The sequence below is a fragment of the Gopherus evgoodei genome, chromosome 7 (assembly GCF_007399415.2).
Source record: "Gopherus evgoodei ecotype Sinaloan lineage chromosome 7, rGopEvg1_v1.p, whole genome shotgun sequence".
NCBI classification, from domain to species: Eukaryota; Metazoa; Chordata; order Testudines; family Testudinidae; genus Gopherus; species Gopherus evgoodei.
Window position 1 is genome coordinate 2,658,181 of NC_044328.1, and position 23,742 is coordinate 2,681,922.

The window sequence follows — 23,742 nt, forward strand, 5'->3', positions numbered from 1 at the left end:
CCTCCTGGTGGGGAGAAAAGCCTGCAAATGGGACTCTTAAAGGCCCTTAGACGTCAGAAGGCAAAGAACCAGAACCCCAGAATTTTAAGCTGATCTCATGATTTTTTTCCCACCCGACTCCTGATTTTTGACCTCTTGGGGATGGCAGTGCTGGGTAATGCAGCTTTTACTGGGACTGCCAGACCCAGCCACACCCTGTGGCTCTCCAGGGCTCCTCTCTTGACAGCCTGGGTGCTGTGGTGTCAAGCCCCAAGCAATCCTGCATTACCCAGGTGACAGTCCAGGCTCAGGCCATGCGATGATGAACAATGACGAGCCGTCCTGGGGACGGGGTTCTGGTGTTTGCCTGTCAGAGGCCCCTGGGATCCCATGACTCAGAGACACCTGAGGGCCAGGGGGTGACCAATAACGAGCTGCGTTTTCCACAAGGAAGAGGATCAGTCCATCAGGCTGTGAGATCCCTAGACCTCGCCCGGACCTGCTCATGAGGGGAAACGCAGGCCGTGCTCTCCCGGACGGTGCAATCTCTGTTACCAGCCACGGGGGAGATTCAGGCAAAGCGGCCGTGACTGAAGTGCTGCATTTCACTGCCTGTTTGTGCTGGTAATCAGAACAAAGAGAAGAAAGGCCTGATCGGGTCGGAACAGTGATCCCAGTGCCAGGTGCTTCAGAGGGAACGAACAGAACAGGGCAATTAGCGAGTGATCCATCCACTGTCCTTCACTCCCAGCTTCTCGCAAGCAGAGGGTTAGGGACACCCAGAGCCTGGGGCTGCATCCCTGACCATCCTGGCTAATAGCCACTGCTGGGCCTGACCTACAAGAATGTATCTAGTTCTTTTCTGAACCCAGTTGTACTTTTGTCATTTACAGCATCCCCTGGCGAGGAGTTCCACAGATTGACTGTGCATTGTGGGAAGAAATACTTCCTGTTGTTTAATTTAAACTGCTGCCAATTAATTTCATTGGGCAATTCCTGGTTTTTGTGTTCTGGGAAGGGGTAAATAACACTTCCCTGTTCACATGCTCCACACCAGTCATGATTTTACAGCCCTCTGTCATATCGCCCCTTCGTCGTCTCTATTCTAATCTGAACAGCCCCAGTCTTTTCAGTCTCTCCTCATACGGAAGCTGTTCCATCCCCCTCATCGTTTTTTTTGTTTTTTTTTTTGGCCTTCTCTGAACCTTTTCCAATTCCAATATCTCTTTTCTGAGATGGGGTGACCAGAACTGCACGCAGGATTCCAGAGGCGGGCGTACCGTGGATTTACATATGGTATTTTCTGTCTTGTTATCTATCCTTTTCCTAATGATTCCCAACATTCTGTTCACCTTTTTCACTGCCGCTGCACACTGAGTGGATGTTTTCAGAGAACTATTCTTGATTTTATATGTAGAGTTGGGATTATGTTTCCCAATGGACATCACTTTGCATTTATCAACATTGAATTTCATCTGCCATTTTGTTGCCCAGTCACCCAGTTTTGTGAGATCAAAGGGTCAGTTTTCAGACTGGAGAGAGGTGTCCCCAGGGTCTGTACTGGGCCCAGTCCTATTCCACATATTCATAAACGGTCTGAGAAGAGGGGTAACCAGTGAGACGGCAACGTTTGCAGACTATGCAAAATGTCTCATGCAAAGGCCAGGCAGCCTGCGAAGTTACAAGGGGATCTCACAGACCTGGGAGCCGGGTGACAAAGGGAAAAGAATCGCAGCAGGTGTGGTTTAGGTGGTGCACACTAGGTACGTCTTGAGAACAGATCTCCAGCCAGAGCTCTGCAGCCCTTTGTGGGGTCACCGTACATACGTCACACAGGAATATCCGTGACCAGCGAGCTGTTGGTTTTACAGGGCTACGCTGCCGCCTTTGGGTACATATCATGACATCACCCTGCCAGCTGGCACCGGGCTGTTCTCAGGGTCACAGACGGAATCACCTGAAAACACCCTGGGCTGTTCACTCCCTCTGAAGCATCTGACACCGGCCACTGTCCAAGCCAGGACACTGGGCTGGGGGCTGCTGGGCTGAGCCCGTCTGGCCCTTCTCATGCTCTGCACCCTGACGACCAAGGGTCTTGCGAGAGCGTCTGCCCTTGTAACCCTGATTCCTCCACAGGACTTCGTGGCTGGCTTGTCCGTGATTCTCCGAGGCACCATAGACGACCGGCTCAGCTGGGCCTTCAACCTCTATGACCTGAACAAAGACGGCTGCATCACCAAAGAGGTGGGGGTGGGAGAGATGGGAGCCGGGGGGGCACTGGGAAACACTCACATTGCTGGGCCACTTCATCTCAGAAGAGGGGGCAGGACCAGGAGCGGCGCCAGGGTTTTTGGCGCCTTAGGCGGGGGTCCTTCCGCGCTCCCGGTCTTCGGGGCACTTCGGCGGCAGGTCCCGGAGCGAGTGAAGGACCTGCCGCAGAATTGCCGCCAAAGACCCGGAGCGCGGAAGGACCCCCCCCCCCCCGCCGCCAAATTGCCACCTTCCCAAATCCTGGTCCCCTAGGTGACCGCCTCGGTCATCTAAATGGAAGCGCCGGCCCTGGGCAGGATTGAGGGGCTTCAGCAGAGGTAGCGGGAGCCAGAGCTGGGAGCTGCAGGTCGGGATTGAGGGGCATCAGCAGAGCTGTCGGAGTGGGGTGCCCAGGGCTGAGCTAGCAGGGGGCTGCGGGTTGGGATTGAGGGGCACCGGCAGGGCTGGGGTGGGGGGAGCCCAGGGCTGGGCTAGCAGGGGGCTGCGGGTTGGGATTGAGGGGCACGGGCAGGGCTGGGGTGGGGGGAGCCCAGGGCTGGAGAGCAGGGGGCTGCGGGTCAGGATTGAGATGGAGGGAGCCCAGGGCTGGGATAACAGGGGGCTGCGGATTGGGAGTGAGGGGCACCGGCAGAGCTGTGGGGGTGGGGAGCCCAAGGCTGGGATAACAGGGGGCTGCGGATTGGGAGTGAGGGGCACCGGCATAGCTGGGGGCGGGGAGCCCAGGGCTGGGATAGCAGGGAGCTGCGGGTCGGGAGTGAGGGGCATCAGCAGAGCTGTGTGGGGCAATAATCATTTCCAGCCCGGGCCCCCCAGCTCCTCGTGTCTCTCCGTGGTAGGGGGAGGGGGTGGCAATCCTGGCGTGTCACTTGACTGGCCCCCTCCCGGTGCGGGCGTCTCTGTCTCCCTTGGCTGGCACCAGAAGCTGCCCAGAGTGTCCCCAGCTGATGGGTGAGGTGGGGGGGGGCAGATGCCTCCTGGAGAGGAACATGGGGGCCTCTCTGTGGGCCAAGTGCTGCTAATTGTTTGGTTCTGGGCCCCTCCCTCCAGGAAATGCTGGACATCATGAAATCCATCTACGACATGATGGGCAAATACACGTACCCGGCCATGCAGGAGGAGGCCCCCCGGGAGCACGTAGAGAACTTTTTCCAGGTGAGACATGTGGAGCCGGCCTGGGGGTCCCTCCTGGGGCAGGGAAAGGAGTCAGTGACCAGAGGAAGGGCCTGGGGGCTGGGGATGGGAGCAGGGCTGCCCAGAGGATTCTGGGGGCCTGGGGTCTTCGGCGGTGGGGGTCCCCCGCTTCAGCGGTAATTCGCCAGCGGGGGTCCTTCCGCTCCGGGACCCAACTCCGAATTGCCGCTGAAGCGGGACCTGCCGCCGAAGTGCAGCCGGGTCTTCGGCGATAATTCGGTGGCGGGGGGCCCCCGCTGTGGGTCCCGGAACGGAAGGACCCCCCACCGGCGAAGATTGGGAGTGGAAGAAGCTCTGGGGCACGGGCCCCACAAGAGTTTTCCAGGCCCCCAGAGTGAGTAAAGGACCCTGCTCCAGGGGCCCCGAAAAACTCTCATGGGGACCCCTGCGGGACCCGGGGCCTGGGGCAAATTGCCCCTCTTGCCCCCCCCCGGGCGGCCCTGGACGGGAAGGCAAAGGAGAGATTGCTTGGAGCAGCATAGAGAGACCGAAGGGAGAAGCCCCAGGTGACCCCTCCCCTGGCCACGCTGCCCCAAAGGGGGGAAGCCCCAGGTGACCCCTCCCCTGGCCACGCTGCCCCAAAGGGGGGAAGCCCCAGGGGATCATAGGTCCAGGTCAGACCCAGGCTCCATCCAGCCCAGTGTCCTGTCTCCACGCTGGGGGAGGTACCGGGCTCCCCTTGGCAGGCTTCCCACACGAACCCTCCTGCCACTGGCTGGTGCCCTGAAGCGGGAGCTGTGAGCTCCCTTCTCATTTCCGGGGAGAATTAACGAGGATCCTGGAGTTCCCCTGGGCTTCGTTACCCACAAACCTGCCTCCTCCCCTGAGATTAACCCTGTGCTCACCTGGATCTGCCCAGGACGGGCTTTGGGGTTTAGATCTGGGGGTCACCCTGGGCTCTCTCAGACCCACGGAAAGCCCCAGCCTGGGCAGATGCTGCTTGAGCTGCTGGGGATGTTGCCTCCTCTTTGTCCAAATGCAGCCCACACAGGAGGGATCTCTTGTAGGATCAGAGTGGGGGGCACTGTCTCCCTGGCAGGGATCAGAGTAGGGGGTCACTGTCCCCCTCGGGTGGGGATCAGAGTGGGGGTTGCTGTTCCCCTCGGAAGGGGATCAGAGTGGGGGGTGCTATCCCCATGGCAGGGATCAGAGTGGGGGTCGCTGTCCCCCTCGGGTGGGGATCAGAGTGGGGGGCACTGTCCCCCTCTGGTGGGGATCAGAGTGGGGGGTGCTGTCCCCCCAGCAGGGATCAGAGTGGGGTCGCTGTCCCCCTCGGGTGGGGATCAGAGTGGGAGTCACTGTCCCCCTTGGGTGGGGATCAGAGTGGGAGTTGCTGTCCCCCTCGGGTGGGGATCAGAGTAGGGGGTGCTGTCTCCCCGGCAGGGATCAGAGTGGGGGGCTGTCCCCTATTGGACACATGCAGCCTCTCCCCGTCTCTGGACCCACTGCTGGCTCCGTGACGCTGTGTCTGTTTGCAGAAGATGGACCGGAATAAGGACGGGGTGGTCACAATCGAGGAGTTCATCGAGTCATGTCAGAAGGTAACGTCGCAGCTCGATCCTGGGCCGGGCCCTTCTCCCGCTGGGCCTCTCACCCTGCAGTGCCCCTGCCCCTGCCCTGAGCCTCCTGGGCACTGCTGCCCCGTGCTGCCGCCCAGCTGGTCCTCCCAGAGCTGAGAGGCAGGACCCGTGCTTGGGTGAGAGGCCTCTGAGGGGCCCCAGGACTGTGTGGGAAGTGGGGCCAGGCCGGGCGCACTCCCCTAAGAGCCAGCAGCCTGGCGTAGTGCCAGTGGGCGCAGGGCCAGATGTCACCTTTCCAACGGGACATATAGCGGGGGGCGCCGTCTCTTCTCAGTCTTTAAAGGCCCCAGCGCTTTGCCCACAAGTCTTGGCCTTAGCCGCAGCATGCCAGCCTGGCGCTCCGAGGGTGCCAGGACAGCCCGGAAAGTAGGGACCCTCTGCCTGGACCCTAGACATAGGTTTCGCTGCTGGAGTCGAGGTCCCAGCAGACCCACTGAGCATCTCCTCCTCCACCCCTGCAGGATGAGAACATCATGAGATCCATGCAGCTCTTCGACAACGTGATCTAGCCTCTGCCGGCCCCGCCACCGGGCCAAGCTCCTGTTTCTCTCGTCTCTTCCTCTGAGACCCTCCTGTCCTGGCTGCGCAGCACCCCTGAAACAGGCTTGACGGCGCGGCAGGGGAAGGATTTTGGCTCCAAGAGACATGGTGGTGGCACCTACGATGAAGGAACCTTCCCTTGCCCTGGGGCTAGCTGCGGCTCTCCCTGCCATGGGGACGTGCTCCTGGGGGCGGAGCGTGGGCACAGCCTGGCAGAAGGCAAGCGCTGTCCCGGGGCACCTGGGCCCAAACGGACCTTCCTACACCCATAGCGGGGAAGTGGAGCTGCCTGGTTCCAGACAGCACCCGCCCCGTCCTGCTAGGCATCCACCACGCAGCAAGCAGTTCCCGCACCCCGGTTCCCAGGGAGCCCCACTCTGGAGGATTCAGAGCTGGCTCCTTCCCTCCCTCGTCTCTGGCCCCAGCTCCAGGACGCCATCCAGCAGCGGGGGAGTAGGTCCCGCACCCAACGGTTCCAGGAGCTTTCAGCAAACCTGGGCCAGTCCCCATCGCCGTTCATCACAGGGGCTGTTACCCCGCCCGGGAGATGCACTCTGCTGCTTCCGCCTTCTCCGAGGGGGGGTGGGCAGAGGGGCAGTGCCCGGATGCCCTGGAGGAGGCAGGCAGGCTGGGCGCGTCCCTGCATACTCACGGGCTAGTGGCCTGCATTAGGTGGCGGGAGCAGGAGGCTGGGCTGGTCCGGGAGGTGCCCCGAGAGCCCGGGGCAGGGAGTGGCTGGGGACTGGTCCGGGAAGCCTGTCACCATGAGGCCTCCATCCCATCAGGAGCGCTGGGGCAGCGGCTGTCGGGGCCGAGCCAGGAGGCGCCGGTCTCGCACCATGTCCCAGCCGCTCGGGGAGCCGCACCGGGGGTGAGGGTGGCCCCGCGGTTCCTGGCAGAGGGGCTTGGCTGGGAGGGCTGGTCAGCATGGTGGGCACTGAGCCCAGAGGAGCTATGGGGGAGCTTGCCCAGTCTCTCCGGGACGGCGGGGGGCAGAGGGTGCACCAGGAATCCAGCTGGCACTTTGTGCCTGGGCGAAACGTTTCCCTTCAATGATCTAGCGCACGGGGCCCGGCCCAGCCCGGCCCAGGTTAGCCCCAGGGCTGTCACCGGTGGTGGGGGGAGTGTATTGGAGAAGCAGAGTCCAGTCTGGGGCTCATGGCCAGGCTACCTGGCTGGCTTTTCAGTTCCTGGTGCTCTGCTGCTCCCGGGCCCTGCTCGCTGCTGGCTCCAGGGCACAACCTGCTTCTTTCCTGCCTGCGGCTCCCCACTGCCCCTTCACTCCGGTCAGTCACAGCAGGCGGCACGTGGCAGGGCCAGTGGGCAACACTCCCTGGAGTGCCAGTGGTTCCGGGGACTCCTCCGCCCGGCTGCTGAGATCTCACCCCCCAGCCCTGCCAGCTGCCCCCCCAGATGGAGGAAGGGGCTAGGAACCGGCAGGGTGTCGCTCAGGCAGCTGCTGAGATCTTCCCCCTAAGCCCTGCCAGCTGCACCCCGGATGGAGGAAGGGGCTAGGAGCCGGCAGGGTGTCGCTCAGGCAGCTGCCAAGGGCCCTGTGCGCAGGCCGACGCAGGCGGGTGATGGGGGTCAGAGGCTGCACAGAGGGTCCCAGAGGAGCCCAGAAGTGAGACACTGCCATGAGCTGGGCAGCCCACTGGGATCGCGCTGGTTGAGGGGGAATAGCTCGGCAGCCAGCCAGCCATCTGCCTTGGGCCGACACGGGGCAGGACAGGCTGGGAGCCAGAGCGAACCAGGGGGCTTGTGCGCGGCCAGCATGTGCTCTTCTTAGGCGTCAGCGCAGCCAGCACTGCCAGGGACAGGCTGGCAGCCTGGTCCCTGGGGTCCCTCTGATGACAGGGGCATGTCACTCCCTAGCGCCCTGAGGGCAGTGCAGCCGTCCCTGCGGGCATCTTATCACCAGCAGTGGCCAGTGCCTGGGGCTTCAGAGGAAGATGTGGCCCCATCTTCTGCCCTGCTCTGCAGATTAGCTCCAGCCCTGGCTCTGAGACACCACAGCCCCTTTAATGCTCTCTGCAGACGTGGTTCCTGGTCACAGCGATGGCCTTGTTGGAGCTGTGCTGAGCCAGGTGTCTTTACAATCTCCTGCAGCGGCAAGTTCCACAAGTCAATTGCATGCTGCACCAAGGTGCTTCCCGGGACCTGTCCCCCTGTCCCAGTCCTGCGAGGTGGGGCCTGCTCCCCACTCCTGAGAGCTGAGTGGAGCCATTCATCTGGGCAGGGAGGCGGGCGCAACATGCTCCTAGCCTGCAGGCCTCGGCAGTGGTGGGAGCCGTGGGATCAGCGCTGCTGCCAGGGCTGAGGGTGTGCGGCTCAAGGCAGAGCCAGAAGCAGCCTGGGGAATCTCCCCGGGGAAGCAGCTCCGTGAGCAGGGCCCATCAGCTGGGAAAGCCACGTCCAGCAGACAGCCCTGGCCAGCCAGCACCCCTGGCTTTGTAGGGTTGTTTATTCCCTGCCAAGCCCGCATGGCCCTCGGCCTGTCCTGCTCTCTGCTGGGTATGGGAAGGGGAGCCCTGTGCCTTGTGCCGCTACAGCTCGGGTGGTGCACGGGGGCAGACAACCCAGCCAGCGCCCGGCTGCCCAAGCTGCAGCGTCTTTGTCAGGGAGCGGCAGCCGAGGGCTGGGCTGGAGCCAGCTCAGCAGCGCCCAAGTGGGGGAGGCGGGAGGGCTTGTGGGGGCCACTGCTGATTAGCAAAGGAAACGATCCGGGCTGGAGCCACCCTTTGCACGGGGCCCTGTCCCTAGATGGGGACAAACCAGGAGGTTGGCGCCCCACAGGTCGCTGGTGCTCAAGTCCCACATGCTCTGGGCCCGGGGCAGGACCGTCCCCCCCATGTCCCCTCCGGGGTTTTCTGCAGGCTGGGGAGCTGGGGCTCCTTCCCATGCCCCACGAGCCGTTCCCAGCAGGGTCCGGCTCCCGGACAATGGCTGACAATGCTCCCTCCTCCTCCTGCCCCCGAGATCTCGCTGTCAGGACGAGTTTTTAATGTTCCTTCGTTCCAGCCCCCAGGCCCTGCCCCAGGGCCCAGCTCTCACCCACACCCCTTGCTGGAAGCGGCACCCCCACCCCCCAGTCCCAAGCCTCTAGCCTGAGCGAGGGCCCCTTTGTGGGTGGGGCTGAGCCTCACTCTCATCCAGACAGCCCCGCCCCCTTCACCTGGTGGAGCTGGGGTCGCCCTGGGTTGGGGGGGAGCTTTGTCCTTTCAGCTCCTCTCCTGCCCCGTGCGCCGGCGTCCAGCGCCAGTGCCCAGCCCCACCCCCGGCCGCATGGCGTGTGCCCCTCACCGGGCGCTCGGCCCCACTAGCCGCTTCGCATTTTCAGCTCTGTATATTTTGTATAATAACAACAATCAAAAGTACAATAAAATCCAACCACAGTCGCTATGCGCCACCCTGCTGTGTCTGGGCATCTGTGGGGCAGGGAGGCAGGGGGCCCAGCTGAAGAGTGCTACCTGGGGGGCGGTCCCGGCTAGGGCCTGGCGGGACAGGAGCTGGTTGGGGGGCCTGCTCTGAGGGGGTGCGGGGCTCAGCACACCCCCTGGGCAGCGCTCCTGCCTTCCAAGACCCCTCTCCAGCCAGGGGTGCTGCAGGGCGGGTGCCCACCCATGTGCACTGCTGGAGGTGGCGGGCGTGTGTGGGGGTTACACCGGGGGAGATGCTGCATGTGCCCACGGTGTGATGGTGACACCCGGCTGGGGGCATTAGAAAGGCCTTTGATTCACCCGTGTGCAGGGAGCCAGTCTAACCTACGGGTGCCCCCCATCCAAGCCCTGGCAGGGCCGAGTCCGTCCCAGCCCCTGCTGAGGACCCTTGGAGCGGCCGCTCCAGCTGTAGCAGCTCGGGTGGCCATGGGGCTGTCCAGGGGAGGACCAAAGGGTGTCGTGACATGGCAGATGGCATCAGGGCACCGCTCAGCGCGGGGCGCTGCCATCACTAATGCAGGGAAGAACTCGCCCACTTCAGGTGCCCATCGCCCCACTGGCATCATTGTGCTGGCCTGAGGCGACCCACCAGGCCGAGCAGCGGGCAGTAGGGATGGGGGGTGGGGAGGCCCAGAGCTCAGGGCGAGGCGGGACTGGGAGCAACCCCCTAACCCTGGGGGGGGGCCAGCAACCCCACAGGCCTGGGCCCTCTTTGACCCCTGCCCCCTTCTTACACTACTTGGTGGGGGCGTGGCCTTAGCGTCAGGTTTTGCTCCAGCCCCCCTAGAACCTCTGAGCAGCCATCAGCCCTGTATCCCCATGAGCTGGTGGGAGGGTCAGCGCCTGGGGGTGGCTGCCCGACACCAGCGCTTACCACACCCCCGCCAGGAGAGCCTGGCTCAGGCTCTGAGCTGGGTCTCATCCGCTGGAAACCCCAGCGGCGGGATGGGCGAGCGGCTGTGGCCTGCGATATGCAGGGGGGCAGACTGGCTGAGATGCTGGCGCCAAGATTGCAGCTGGACCAGGTGTCCAGGTCTGGTCCCCAGGTTCACGCTGAATTCTACCGGGTCCCGGTGCAGAGCCGGGCCGCGAGGCTGAGCCAGGCCATGCGGAGGCTAAGGGAAGGGCTCTGCTGCCAGGGGCGGGGGCATGGCCAGCTCAAGGCCACGCCTGCAACTCGTCAGCGTACGCGCTAAAAACAGCCCCTGGCACGGCAGGGGGGGGCAGCCAGCCGTCAGCGTGCCTGGCGGCTTGGACGGCTCGTCCTTGCACCGATGCTAGCATGAGCTGAGCCCCCGCAGGGATGGCTGCAGCGCGGTGACTGCCACACCCAGTGCCCAGCGTCACTGGACCACAGCAGTTTGGCTTGTTCTGAACGGCGGAGCTGGCCCCGCTTGCACGGTCGAAATCCGACGGGGGGAGGAGCTGCTGAAGCTAAGGGACAATGTTGGCCCAGCATCAAATGGGGATAAACCAGCTGTGAGCAATTCAGGCTGGAGAGGAGCAGCAGGTTTCTAATCGCTGCAGGGGTGAGGGTCTGGAACAGCCTCCACTGGGAGCCGTGGGGCAAACACCCGAACTAGCTTTAAGATGGAGCTTGTGACGTCCAGGAAGGGGCTGCTCCGACGGGGTTGCTGTGATGAGGCTGAGCTCCATGACCCAGGAGGGCCGGTGTGAGGGGGAAGGCAGCATGCAGGATGCACATCTGGGGGTGGGGTGGGGGGTGGCAGCGCCGGGGGCGCACAGGCCAGGGGACTGGGGATTGGTCCCGGCAGCAGGGAGGTGGGTTAGATGAGGTGGGGTCATGGCTTTTTGCTCATCTCTCCCCTGCCCCTCGAGCTCCAGCTGGGCTGTGGGCGCAGGGCTGGCGGGGGGGGGGAACTGCCCCTGTGAGCGCGGCTGGGGCCATGGGGGCTGGCACTCAAGACGCTGGCAGCGGCCTGGCAAGGCTGGTTTGCGGGGGCCCAGCTCTTGCTCCCGGGGCAGCTCCAGCCCCCTTTCTTGGGGTGCTCTGGCCATGAATGAGGCCAGGCCAGGCCCTTCACACCCTGCCCCACTTGGCCAATGGGACCGAGAGCCGGGCCTGCCATGGGCTGGCTCAGAGTGCCCCCTTGTTGCAGAGGGGTGCTACAACACCACCTCAGCACCCCAAATACGCAGGGCCCTCCTAGCTCCTCAGGTCCTCCCCCTGCCAGGCTGGGAGCCGGTGCCCTGCCACAGGAGATGGCAGACCGTAAAGCGCTGCATTCATCTCAACGGCCCATCTATCCCCCCTTCTGTAGCACGGGGGGTGAACAAGGGGTTGAGCTCAGACCAGCCTGCCCTGGCACCGTGCTGGGGGAAGGGCTCTGAGAAAGCCCAGCGGGAGGGAGGTGACTTGGGTAGGCAGGGAGTGACAGGGGGCCTGGCACCCTAGCTGGGGCCTTTTCTGCACTGTGCAGTTATTTTTGCTCTCCTCCTGGCAGACTTTCCCTGGCTACTTGCAGGCCCCCGCTCACCAGCTGAGCAGTCGGCCTGACCCAGGTCAGCACTGAGCCACTTGACAACCTACCACTACGGAAACAAGAAATAATTTTCTGGGGAAGATGTGCATGGAGCTGTACAAAGAGACTAAAGCCAGACTGCGAACGGGGTCTAATGGAACAGGCGCTGGCCTGGTAATCAGGAGCTGTGAGTTCTTGTCCTGGCTCTGCCGCTGAGCTGCTGGACAAATCACTTCCTCTGTTTCCCCTCCTGCCCATTGTCCATCCCGTCTAGGTGGGAGCAGTCTGGGACAGGGCCTGTCTCTGCGTTTGTACAGCACTGGGGGCCTGTTCTCAGCTGGGGCCTCTGGATGCTACGGTAGCTCAGATAACCGATAATTCCGGCAGCTGACACTATTGCATGAGCTGAGCAGCAGCAATCGAACCCGCAGCTGGTTCTCTGCCTGGAACAAGAGGGTGAAGCAGGCTGCATTCGCCTGCCTCTCTCCCCAGGCCACGCTGCCACAGCTGTGGTCAGCAAGGGTGCTTGACTTGGGGTGGCTAAGGAGGTGCTCGCTGAAGGCTCCAGCACTCTGGACATTGTTCCCCGTACACTCCCTTGGTCTGATTTTCTGGACATGGTGCCAGGGCTTAATTTGTAACGAAAGATTTGCTGGGGCTCAAGCCAATTTTTTTAGTTTCATAACTGATGCGCCAGGCCCAGAGGTTCTGGGGCTCTGAACTGCCAGGCCCAGAGGTGCTGGGGCTCTGAACTGCCAGGCCCAGACGTGCTGGGGCTATGAACTGCCAGGCCCAGAGGTTCTGGGGCTCTGAACCGCCAAGCCCAGAGGTGCTGGGGCTCTGAACTGCCAGGCCCAGACGTGCTGGGGCTATGAACTGCCAGGCCCAGAGGTTCTGGGGCTCTGAACCGCCAGGCCCAGAGGTGCTGGGGCTCTGAACTGCCAGGCCCAGACGTGCTGGGGCTATGAACTGCCAAGCCTAGGGGTGCCGGGGATCAGCCCTGGAAAGTCTTGGCACAAATTAAGCACTGCATGCCGCAGAAAACCCGTTTGAGAGGGTGTCTGGAGAGGGCTGAGAGTCTGCTTCCTAGATGATGAAGGGGGAAGGTGGCTGGCCAGCCAAGTTCCTGTGGTGCTGATGAGTTTAATGCTGCTGAGGCTTAATTGTATTTACTGTATAAATAACGATGCCAGGGCGTATCCCCATGGCACAGAGTTGCCTGCTGAGGAAGCACTGATGTTGCTGTGTGTGTCCCATGCCACTGACTAAGCTGTGCCTGGAAGGAATTCCCCTGCTGACGCCTGTAGGTGTGCAGGAGAGAGTGGTGTCAACACTGGCTCACAGCTGTACCTTAGCTTCCATTCTGCAGGCAGTGGGGGGTGACAATCGAACTACTGCATGGCTTGGAGGTCAGCTCAAAATTGCTGCACAGGGGCTGCAACCGAAGCCTGAGCATGCTACTGATCAGCAGAAGCATTTTCCAGCCCTGAGGGTAGGCGTTACAGCTGCTTACAATGCAAGGGAGCCAGGAAACAATGCAGCGGTACTGTTGCTCCTTCTTCTTTTCTCTGCCCAAGGACTGATGAACCTGTGGCTATAGTAAACCTGCACGTTGTCTCCAGATGCATGTCCGTCTGTAGGTCTCTCAGCAGGGTGAATTATTATCCAATGGGGAGTCACCACCAGCAAACAAGATGGGCTGCTGGCTGCAGAAAAATGATAGGCACCAAAGCCATCAGCCTACAAGACAAATGGTGATGGTCCCAAAATAGATCCTCCAGGCACCTCAGCTGCTACTAGCGGCGGAGAGGTCAACCCCGCCTGGCTGGCATGAATCAACTGTCTAAGGACAAGTTATAGGTGTAATCTGGACACGCTTGATGGAAAGTTGGCATTGGCCTCTGAGTTGTCAGACTGTTGCATTTCATGACAGCGATCCTCTCAGGAGACTCCCCAACTCCCTAACCCTGTCTCTTTTATTCTGCAGATTTTATTCTGCAGACCACAGCTTGGGAACGTTTCAGGTGAGCCTGGGTTTTTACAGCTGCTACAGGAAAATTAATTTCCCCTAGAAGTACAGTGGATTTGACCTATGGCCTCCATGTCACAAGTTCATAAAGTATCGGTAAACTATAGACAATTGTAACTTGTGTAGATTAGTTATAATTTGCTAGCTGTGGTGTATTTAGGACAGGAGGAATTGCAAGCTATCACCTCAAAAGGGGGCATGGGCGTTCCCTGGTCCAGCTTGCAGGCTAGGGGGTCTGTAACAAGGTGTGTCAGCAGATAGCTGTCTGGAAAGAGCCCCCTTAAAAGCAAAGTTGGATGAGTTGTGTCTCTCTCTGCCTTACGGAGCAGTCTGCATTCTCTCTCTCTGTTTCTGGGTTCTTGTGTGTTCTCCTTCTGAATTCTCAGAAATCAAATAGTGCCACGTTGCAACTTTCAAGCAAGTGTTGTTTTTTTTTAATCGACTTCTCTGTCTGTATACCATGAATAACACCAGCTTTACCAGGAAGAACTCAACCCAGGACAACTTGCTTTCTCCAATGTCACATATTTACACAGAACACACCTGTTCCCTTGACCCCACTTGAACTCAGGGTTGTCAATCAGCTGTTTCCTCCTGGATACATGTTGATTGCCCGCCAAGGAACAGCCATGCAAAAAGCTGAAATGGGGTATTTTCCTGTCGCCTCATGCCCGCTCCTTGTTTTTGTCTTTATGGGGTTTCAAATGCTGAGGGATTCAAGCACCATGTCCCAGATCCTTCAGTTGCTCCTGTGAAGCCTGCTACCCATCTCTATCAAAATTATGCCTCCTTGCTATCTTTTCAGGTTCATTTGCTCCTGTAACTGAAGCTCTTCATTTTAGTTCATTATATTTTCAAAGTGTGTTGGCTTCTTGCTAACCTGAGAAGTAGGACTACCTAGTGGATAGGGCACTGGACTGGGTGTCAGGAGACCTGGATTTTATTCTTGGCTCTGTCATTGACCTGTGACCTTGGGGAAGTCACTCCCTGGCTGTACTTCAGTTTCCCCTCCCACTCTTTGCCTGTCCTGTCTATTTAGACCGTGAGCTCTTCATGATAGTCATTCTCTGGAGGGTATGTGTACACGGTGAGGTCCCAGGTGCTGTCATACAGATAACTAATATTCCTTTCACAGAGTTGTCTGTTCATGATCTCTTATACCCCAAATTAACCAGTACCTGGGGCACAGGAAATGTGTCTGCCCTAGGTGATAGCCCGTGCACCCAATGTTATGTTTCAAGCCATGCACAGAGAGGAGCTGGCAACTTCTTTTACGAGCAGCTTGTTCAGAGTATTTTAAAAGTAACTGAGGCTGTTCTCTCTTAGATGAGTGGTGCTTTGCTGCTCCCTCTGGCTTGGGCTTAATTCTCCCTTTGCTGGTGCACTGTCTATAGGAGAGTTGAACTATTTGTAACTGAAGTGATTGGCCAGGACTGGCTTAAGCACAGTTCAATGAATTCAACAACCAGGCGTGCTGATCTGGTTGAAGAACCAGTGCAGGATTGCCCTGCATCCACGAGATGTTTCGGGGCAATGGCTTCTGGCTGCATAGCTATCCCACACGTAAGAGAAGCAGTGGATTCTGGGAGACTGCAAAGGCCCTCCAGTGCACTGTGGGACAGTAGGAGGAGGACTAATTGAACCATGTAAATTGGTCCATGTCTGCAGTGGCTGGAAACCATTCAGAGTGAACTAGTTCTCAGACTTGTGTCAATCAAGCCTATCCCAGATGTAAAAGCAGCTGGAGTTCTTTGTGTTGATAAGTGTTTTTCCAAGAGTCATGGATCGATTCCAAGGCCAGAAGGGACAACGGTGATCATCTGGTCTGACCTCCTGCATAGCACAGGCCAGAGAACATCCCCAGAATAATTCCTAGAGCAGATCTTGTAGAAAAACATCCAATCTCGATTATAAAATAGTCAGTGATGGAGAATCCACCGTGACCAGGGTTCTAGGAGGTGTGAACGGTAAGTGTCTGTAGCTAGCCCAGGCTCGTGGGACCAGAACTGAGTTGAGCGTCACTCATTTTCTGTGTGGCCTCCCTTTCTCCCAGGAGACCAGCGTCCTTCGGGACTTTGTACTTCTCCTTCCTAAAGAGGGAAGCGCAGCGTGCCCATCCTACAGCAACTCCAGCCTGTGTCACGCGGACTGCGAGAGGAACCTGGCTCCTAGCGTCGTTACTGCTCCTTGCCATTCCCGCAGGCTGCTACCTTGATCCGCATTCGGGCGGAGCGCTCCTTCCCCGTGTGCACGGCCAGGCCCAGCGGTCTCCCATCCAGCGCTGACCCAGCCGGGCCCTGCTTAGCTTGGGAAGGGCGGCAGAGCTCGCGCAGCGCGGGGGCGGGGCAAGGCGGCTGCGGAACGCAGGTCAATCCCTGGGGGAGGCGGTGCCTTTCCTCCCCATGCACATGCGCACTGAGCTACCCCAGCCTGGTCTCACGAAGCCGCCGTGGGCTTCCCCAGGCGGCAAGCGCATGCGCGTATACAGAGTAAACACACCGACCGCTGCGAGTTAACTGCGCATGTGCCCTTCTCCTCGACGCTTGCGCATTAACACTCTGCCGCCTCTCCCCTCCCCTCTGGCCTAGGAGACATGCGCACTACCGCGCTATCGTCTCTGCGCACGCCTAGTGAGCCACCTCTTCATTTCCCCCTCCCCCTCTGACCTGATGGGCATGCGCAGTGGCACCCCCTCCCCGGGCCTCAGGCGGTACGCATGCGCGCTAGCTGGCTGATTCCCTGGGTTCCCCCTGAGGTAACAGCTTCTCCTCAGCCCGTTGTCCCCGCAGAAGCCCTGCGGCTCCCGCGGTGCCGGCTCGGGGCGCCAGGCCGCTGTCGGACCGGACGCGAGATCCCGGGGCGGCGACGCCTTCCCTTCCCGAGCGGCGGGCGGCCGGGCGGGCGGGGCGGCGCGGACCGGTTGCAGCCGGTTCCCCGCGCAGGCGCAGGGCCCCATAAACAGGAAGCGGCGGCCGGGGCGCGCGGGGGAGCCGGAGACAAAGGGCTGGGCCGGGCCCGGCGCAGGCGGGGGTCCCTGGCGGCGCTGGCGGGCGGCAGCATGGTGCAGAAGGAGGGGCAGGCGGCGCTGGAGGAGCGGGAGCCGCAGGGCAGCCCCAACCCGGCCGGGGGGCCGGTGGCTCCGCTGGAGCCGGCGGGGGCCCCCGCGGGGCCGGGCCCGAGCGGGGAGGAGACGGACACGGAGACCGAGACGGTGGCCGGGGCCCGGCGCTTCCTGTGCGGTGTGGTGGAAGGTAAGGGGGGGGTCGGTAACCAAGGCAACGGGGGCCCCTGGCTAGTCTCGCCCTCAGGGGGAGCAGCCCCCGCCCCTCCGGTGTCCCGCCCCGGGCCGCTCCCTCTGCCCTGGAGCCCGGTCGCCTCCCTCGGGGTCGGCGTCGTGTTCGGTCTCCTGGTTACTGCTTGTGCACAGCCCTCGGTCGGGGCTGACTGCAGGGCAGGGCAGGGCCGGCCCCACCCCGGGGTGCCTCGGGGGGGGGGGGCACATCCGGCCCCACGCTGCAGATTCTTCCCCCACCCCGGGTGCCTCGGGGAGGGGAGAGGGGCACATCCGGCCCCACGCTGCAGATTCTCCCCCCCCGGGGTACCTCGGGGGGGGAGCACATCCGGCCCCACGCTGCAGATTCTCCCCCCCCGGGGTACCTCGGGGGGGAGCACATCCGGCCCCACGCTGCAGATTCTCCCCCCCCCGGGGTACCTCGGGGGGGAGCACATCCGGCCCCACGCTGCAGATTCTCCCCCCCCCCCCGGGGTACCTCGGGGGGGAGCACATCCGGCCCCACGCTGCAGATTCTCCCCCCCCCAGGGTACCTCGGGGGGGTACATCCAGCCCCACGCTGCAGATTCTCCCCACCCTGGGGTATCTGAGGGGTGGAGGGGGCACATCCGGCCCCACGCTGCAGATTCTCCCCACCCCGGGGTACCTGGGGGGGGCACATCTGCCCCCACGCTGCAGATTCTCCCCACCCAAGGTACCTGGGGAGGGGCACATCTGGCCCCATGCTGCAGATTCTCCCCACCCTGGGGTACCTCGAGGGGGCACATCGGGCCCCATGCTGCAGATTCTCCCCACCCTGGGGTATCTGGGAAGGGAGGGGGCATATCTGGCCCTATGGTGCAGATTCTCCCCACCCCGGGGTACCTGGGGGGGCGCAGCTGGCCCCACCCCACAAGCTGCTCTTTAGGCTTGGTAGATCAATGGGCTTGTAGTGCAGGCATAGTCTAGCATTCCTGACTAGCTCGTATATGCAGGGGTGGAGACCCAGCCTACAGGGCCATCCTGCAATATAGAAATCCGAGCCATGCTCCGTGCCTGCATGTTAGAAGTTCAGACTTCTCCTGTGTAAGAAATAGGTGATTCCATGGGCATCTGGTCTCACATTAGTACTAAGGAAGTCCCTGTTCTCTGTTGTGCTGTCACTTGTCATTTAAATTGCATTATGGAGTAATCTGCTTTTCTCTCTGGGCATATTTGTTGCACTGAGATCTTGCACAAATGTTGTTATGGTGAAAGCTGTTAAATAAAGTAGGCTTCCTTTTCATTAATTGTTGAAAAATTGAGGCCTTTTTGACATTGGTTCAGGTGGATGCTTGTAATCTGGAAAGAGAGTTTATTCTGGACATAATTGTTGTCTTTGAATTATTTGAATTATTATAACTAGACTAGTAAGTTTTAGATTTGTAGAGCACTTTTTCAGTTGGACAACTTAACGATTAGAGCAGATGCAGTGGGGAGTGAAATGGGTTGTTTATCAGAGTCAGCATTTACATTGCTTTTGTTCATATCTAAAAGGAAAACACCCTTTGGCTGCAGTAAATATTAACATAACATAAAGATGGCCAGACTCAGTCAGACCACAGGTCCATCTAGCCTAGTATCCTGTCTTCTGACAGTGGCCAATGCCAGGTACCCCAGAGGGAGTGAACAGAACAAGGAATCATCAGGTGATCCATCCCCTGTCGCCCATTCCCAGCTTCTGGCAAACAGAGGCTAGGGACGCCATCCCTGTCCATCCTGGCTAATAGCCATTAATGGACCTATCCTCCATGAATTTATCTAGTTCTTTTTTGAACCTTGTTATAGTCTTGACCTTCAACATCCTCTGGCAAGGAGTTCCACAGGTTGACTGTGCGTTGTGTGGAAAAACGCTTCCTTTTGTGTTTGTTTTAAAACCTGCTGCCTATTTAGTGGCCCCTCGCTCTTGTGTTATGAGAAGGCGTAAATAACACTTCCTTATTTACTTTCTCTACATCAGTTAAGATTTTATAGCTCTGCATATCCCCCCTTAGTCTCTCTTTTCCAAATTGAAAAGTCCCAGTGTTATTAATTTCTCCTCATATGGCAGCTGTTCCATACCCTTTATCATTTTTATTTTTGCCCTTTTCTGGACGTTTTCTAATTCTATAGATTTTTTTATCACTTTTTAAAAATGTATTGTTTGGTGGTATTGTCATTGCTAATATCTGTCGGGCTTTTGGGCACTTATTAGCCCTTAGCCAGCCTGGGGATATTCAGGTCTACCCAAAAATGTTAATTACTGAAGTAGATTTTTACATTGTAGTGAAAAGTATCAGATTGATAGCACTGGAAATTGAAGCCAGGGAACTGATAAGCACAGATGGCAGCAGTGAAGACCTTTTGTATTACTTCCTGTACTAAGATGAGTATGTTTTACATAAGATACCAAATAGCTGTCAGATGGTAATAAGCTTCTGATCACTTCTGACTGATTTGGTTCGAATCCGAGACCAGGAGGTGAAAGGCTTTCTATCAAATTACCCATTTTCCAGTCTCTCTCTCTGTTCATCTTCCCACAAGACAATTTTGCTTGTTTATATAGTGGTACCAACTAGAATCTAGGTCCCAGCCTCATTGTGCTAGGTCAGTGGTCCCCAACCTTTCATCTGGCATGCGCCAGACGATGAGCCACGAAGGACTGTGGCAGCAGACGAGCATCCACCAAAATTTCAGCATCGACGCCTCTGGATGACATTGTTTGTAGGTGGCAAGCAGCATCATCCAGGGGTGTCGTTGCCAAATTTTGGCAGCATTTTGGTGGATGCTCGTCTGCCGGCCAATACACGGGCGCACTTAGATGCCCTGGTGGGCACCATGGCGGGGACCCCTGTGCTAGGTACTGTACAGACATGTAGCAAGAAGATCTCTGCTCTGAAGAGCTTTTAGTCTAAGTATAGGCAATCTGTGGGAATCAGGGTCTCAGTAACGTATCAGAGAGATAGATATGGTGAAGGTTGCAGAGGAGGCTGTAACGTGATCAAAACAATGAGTGAGGAACTGTTGTTGTAGTGGCAAAGTGGGCCACGATGGCATTGGTCAAGGCCAGAGATGAAGAAATTTGTAGCTTAGATACCAAGGGCCTGGACAAAAGCTTTTGCTGTAGGTGGGGAGGAAAGGCCTGAAGTGGACACATTGCAACAAGAAGAATTGTCAGGGTTTCAACTTTTCCAAGATCTGATGGTCAAATGCAGCAACCAGATTAAAAAGAACAGGAGTACTTGTGGCACCGTAGAGACTAACACATTTATTTGAGTATAAGCTTTCGTGGGCTACAGCCCACTTCATGGGATGCATGCAGTGGAAAATACAGTAGACACACCCACCCACCATGAAACAATGGGTATTACCATACGCACTCTAACGAGAGTGATCAATTAAGGTGAACTGTTACTACCAGGAGAGAGAGAAACTTTGTAGTGGTAATCAAAACGGTCCATTTGCAGCAGTTGACAAGAATGTGTGAGGAACCAGGCCTGGACTAGTCCACACAAGACATCCACTTCCTGGACACTACAGTGCTAATAAGCAATGGTCACATAAATACCACCCGATAGCGGAAACCTACTGACCGCTATACTTACCTACATGCCTCCAGCTTTCATCCAGACCACACCACACGACCCATTGTCTACAGCCAAGCTCTGCGATACAACTGTATTTGCTCCAACCCCTCAGACAGAGACAAACACCTACAAGATCTCTATCAAGCGTTCTTACAACTACAATACCCACCTGCTGAAGTGAAGAAACAGATTGACCGAGCCAGAAGAGTACCCAGAAGTCACCTACTACAGGACAGACCCAACAAAGAAAGTAACAGAACGCCACTAACCATCACCTTCAGCCCCCAACTAAAACCTCTCCAGCACATCATCAAGGGTCTGCAACCTATCCTGAAGGACGACCCATCACTCTCACAGGTCTTAGGAGACAGGCGGTCCTTGCTTACACACAGCCCTCCAACCTGAAGCAAATACTCACCAGCAACCACAGGCCACACAACAAAAACACTAACCTAGGAACCTATCTGTGCAGTGAAGCTGGTTGCCAGCTCTGTCCACATATCTATTCAGGGGACACCATCATAGGACCTAATCACATCAGCCATGCCATCAGAGGCTCGTTCACCTGCACATCTGCCCATGTGATATATGCCATCATGTGCCAGCAATGTCCCTGTGCCATGTACATTGGCCAAACCGGACAGTCTCTACGTAAAAGAATAAATGGACACAAATCAGATGTCAAGAATTATAACATTCAAAAACCAGTCAGAGAACACTTCAGTCTCCCTGGTCACTCGATTACAGACCTAAAAGTCGCAATATTACAAGAAAAAAACTTCAAAAACAGACTCTGAGAGAGTGTTGAATTGGAATTAATTTGCAAAATGTACACCATAAAGTTAGGCTTGAATAAAGACTGGGAGTGGATGGGTCATTACACAAAGTAAAACTATTTCTCCATGTTTGTTCCCCCCCCCCCCTTTCCTTATACCTTCTTGTCAACTGCTGCAAATGGACTATTTTGATTACCACTACAAAGTTTTCCTCTCCTGGTGGTAATAGCTCACCTTAACTGATCACTCTCATTAGAGTGTGTATGGTAACACCCATTATTTCATATTGTGTGTGTGTGTATATCTTCCTACTGTGTTTTCCATGGCGTGCATCCGATGAAGTGGGCTGTAGCCCACAAAAGCTTATACTCAAATAAATGTGTTAGTCTCTAAGGTGCCACAAGTACTCCTGTTCTTTTTGCGGATACAGACTGACATGGCTGCTACTCTGAAACCAGATTAAGACCCTCAGTGACAAGGAATGAGGGTATATGTGCGAGGATGGGAATTAAAACGCTGTTCTGCCTATGTTTCATCTCACTGCGGGGCACCCACAAAGAGATATGGGGAAAACGGACTGAAATTTTGGCTCAGACAGAAAGATGTTAACATTGTCCCTAGCTGACATGTCTTAGTACTTTGATGTAAAGGGATGCTATCAGGTTAAAATATCTTATTACACTACTAGCACTTTAATATATTTTAATCTAAATGTACCCATCGTTGTTTATACTTTAATGCTACCCATTATCTTTCACTGCCTTTCTTTTTTTTTTTTTAAGTTGGCATCTGGATTTCACTTCAGGTTACTACACTATTAGTTTTCAAATTGTGTTCTGATGTTCAGAATGCTCTACATACATAGAAGTGCCAAGTATTGACTAGGCACCACATTCATTAGGTCCCTTTGTGATTAGATAGGTCTGTTTTCCTAATTTATACCAAATTCGCCTGCCAGTGACAATGCAACTCTATTACATTTGTGTAAATGAGAAGAATTTGTCTGTTACCTTGTTTGTTCTGTGCACACCACCACTCTTTCTTTGCTCTGCTGTTTCTCTGTCCTCCATTTGTCACTTCACAATTTCAACCAACTGGGAGCAGTAGTACCTAACTTCACCACTTTGTGGCACTAAGTAACTAAAAATCACTCTGTTAAGAATAACCTTTAAAAGTTGAGCTTGTTTAGAGCTCCTCAAACTTAAAATCACAGGGTTCACTTTTAATAGGTAATTGGAGTCAATTTTTTAACATAGGACACTCTCAAATTGTACCTTGTTTTAAAAAGTCAAACATTAGTCTAATGAACAAAGCCTGTCTAGTCTTTCTATTTAAAACGAAAGTGCAAAAATAATGATGATGGGTGATCAGGTCTGGAAATAGGACTGTTTAACTTCAGGCTAATGATGTACGGGCTTGTACATGCTTTTGCTTTGTCCTGCCAGTTGCATCATTCATCAGGCAGAGCAGTTATGCTGGATGAAGACGAAAGCTTACTACGTTTCACTCTTTGTCTTGGGTGTCTCCCTCATACTGCCAAACTGAGACTTTCTAATATGAAGAGTGTCCACTTGTGATTGAAGGTGTGGATCTGTTGGCAAATAATACTAAATGAAATTGCTTGAATAATGGTAGGCTAGTCAAGATCATTGCTTTTAATGAAGTGTCATTCATAGAGGGTAGATTGGGAGGAACTTTGTCAGATTTGAAGTCTGAGGCAGATCAAACTTCTGGATTTCCATTGAAATATTCTGTTTAGGTGCCTCTCCATATTTCACCAGCTGAAAGTTTATATCCTTGGGCACAGTGTAATAAGATGCCAGCATTTCCTAGTTAATGCTGGCACTCTCAAGAGCCTCTTAAGATTTGTTCCCTTTTTTATTTTATGTATCCATTTGAATCTGGTCCTCAATTTGCTCAAACCCCACCTCCCATATATTTGATCATAATATGTGTAGATTTAGGTAATATAACCTATCTGTATCAAGAAACACTCTTACACTGGTAATTAATAGTGGAATATTGAACAGTTCTGAAAATAAAGTTAAAACTGCTCATCAGACTTCTGGAATGATAGCATAATCGGGTTATTACGGTTCGGGCTACTTGTGTAGTAGTGCTGACCTGACTTATGAAGGGCATCTGCTGAGGACTTCTGCTTGGATTCTAGAAACTAATTGCTTCAGTGACTAAAATTATCGGCATGGATCATAAATTATGTAGGGTGTAATTAAATTGAAAATATAGATCTTTTTAGTGTACTACATTTCCCTTATGATTTTTTAGTATGTTATGTTTTTATGCAATTTTGATTTCCCCCCCCCCCCCCCCCCCGATTGCTAGAAGGTTTTTAAACTGAACCTAATAGAAAACATCTTGTGGGAGGAGGAGGAGAAGAAGAAAAGTGGGTTATAGTGTAATCTTTGTTTCATGAAACATACAGTCCAATGTATAACTGGATGATTTTAATCTTGTTTCCCATAGGATTTTATGGAAGACCATGGGTTATGGAGCAGAGGAAGGAACTTTTTAGAAGGCAAGTAACGTTTCCCCTTGATATACAATATGCTCCAAACG

General features: G+C 56.3%; 2 protein-coding genes across 6 annotated transcripts in view; both read left to right on the top strand.

Moving 5' to 3' along the window:
* The window catches only part of KCNIP2 (potassium voltage-gated channel interacting protein 2), a 127,494-nt gene extending 121,925 nt beyond the window's left edge, over positions 1–5,569 (top strand). For all 3 annotated transcript variants that reach the window (XM_030570432.1, XM_030570434.1, XM_030570433.1), the window contains 4 exons: positions 2,116–2,223; positions 3,298–3,402; positions 4,920–4,982; positions 5,483–5,569. In XM_030570432.1, coding sequence (XP_030426292.1) covers positions 2,116–2,223; positions 3,298–3,402; positions 4,920–4,982; positions 5,483–5,530 — 324 coding nt within the window. In that variant the 3' untranslated portion in view covers positions 5,531–5,569. The remainder of the gene's footprint in view (positions 1–2,115; positions 2,224–3,297; positions 3,403–4,919; positions 4,983–5,482) is intronic.
* Positions 5,570–15,395: 9,826 nt separating this feature from the next.
* Positions 15,396–23,742, top strand: part of OGA (O-GlcNAcase) — a 44,621-nt gene continuing 36,274 nt past the window's right edge. The window contains exons 1-2 of one of the 3 annotated variants that reach the window (XM_030570415.1): positions 15,396–16,268; positions 23,650–23,701. In XM_030570415.1, coding sequence (XP_030426275.1) covers positions 23,673–23,701 — 29 coding nt within the window. In that variant the 5' untranslated portion in view covers positions 15,396–16,268; positions 23,650–23,672. Of the gene's footprint in view, positions 16,269–16,556; positions 16,765–22,727; positions 22,749–23,649; positions 23,702–23,742 lie in introns of those variants that run through there. The other 2 variants (XM_030570414.1, XM_030570416.1) reach the window with 2 other exon arrangements.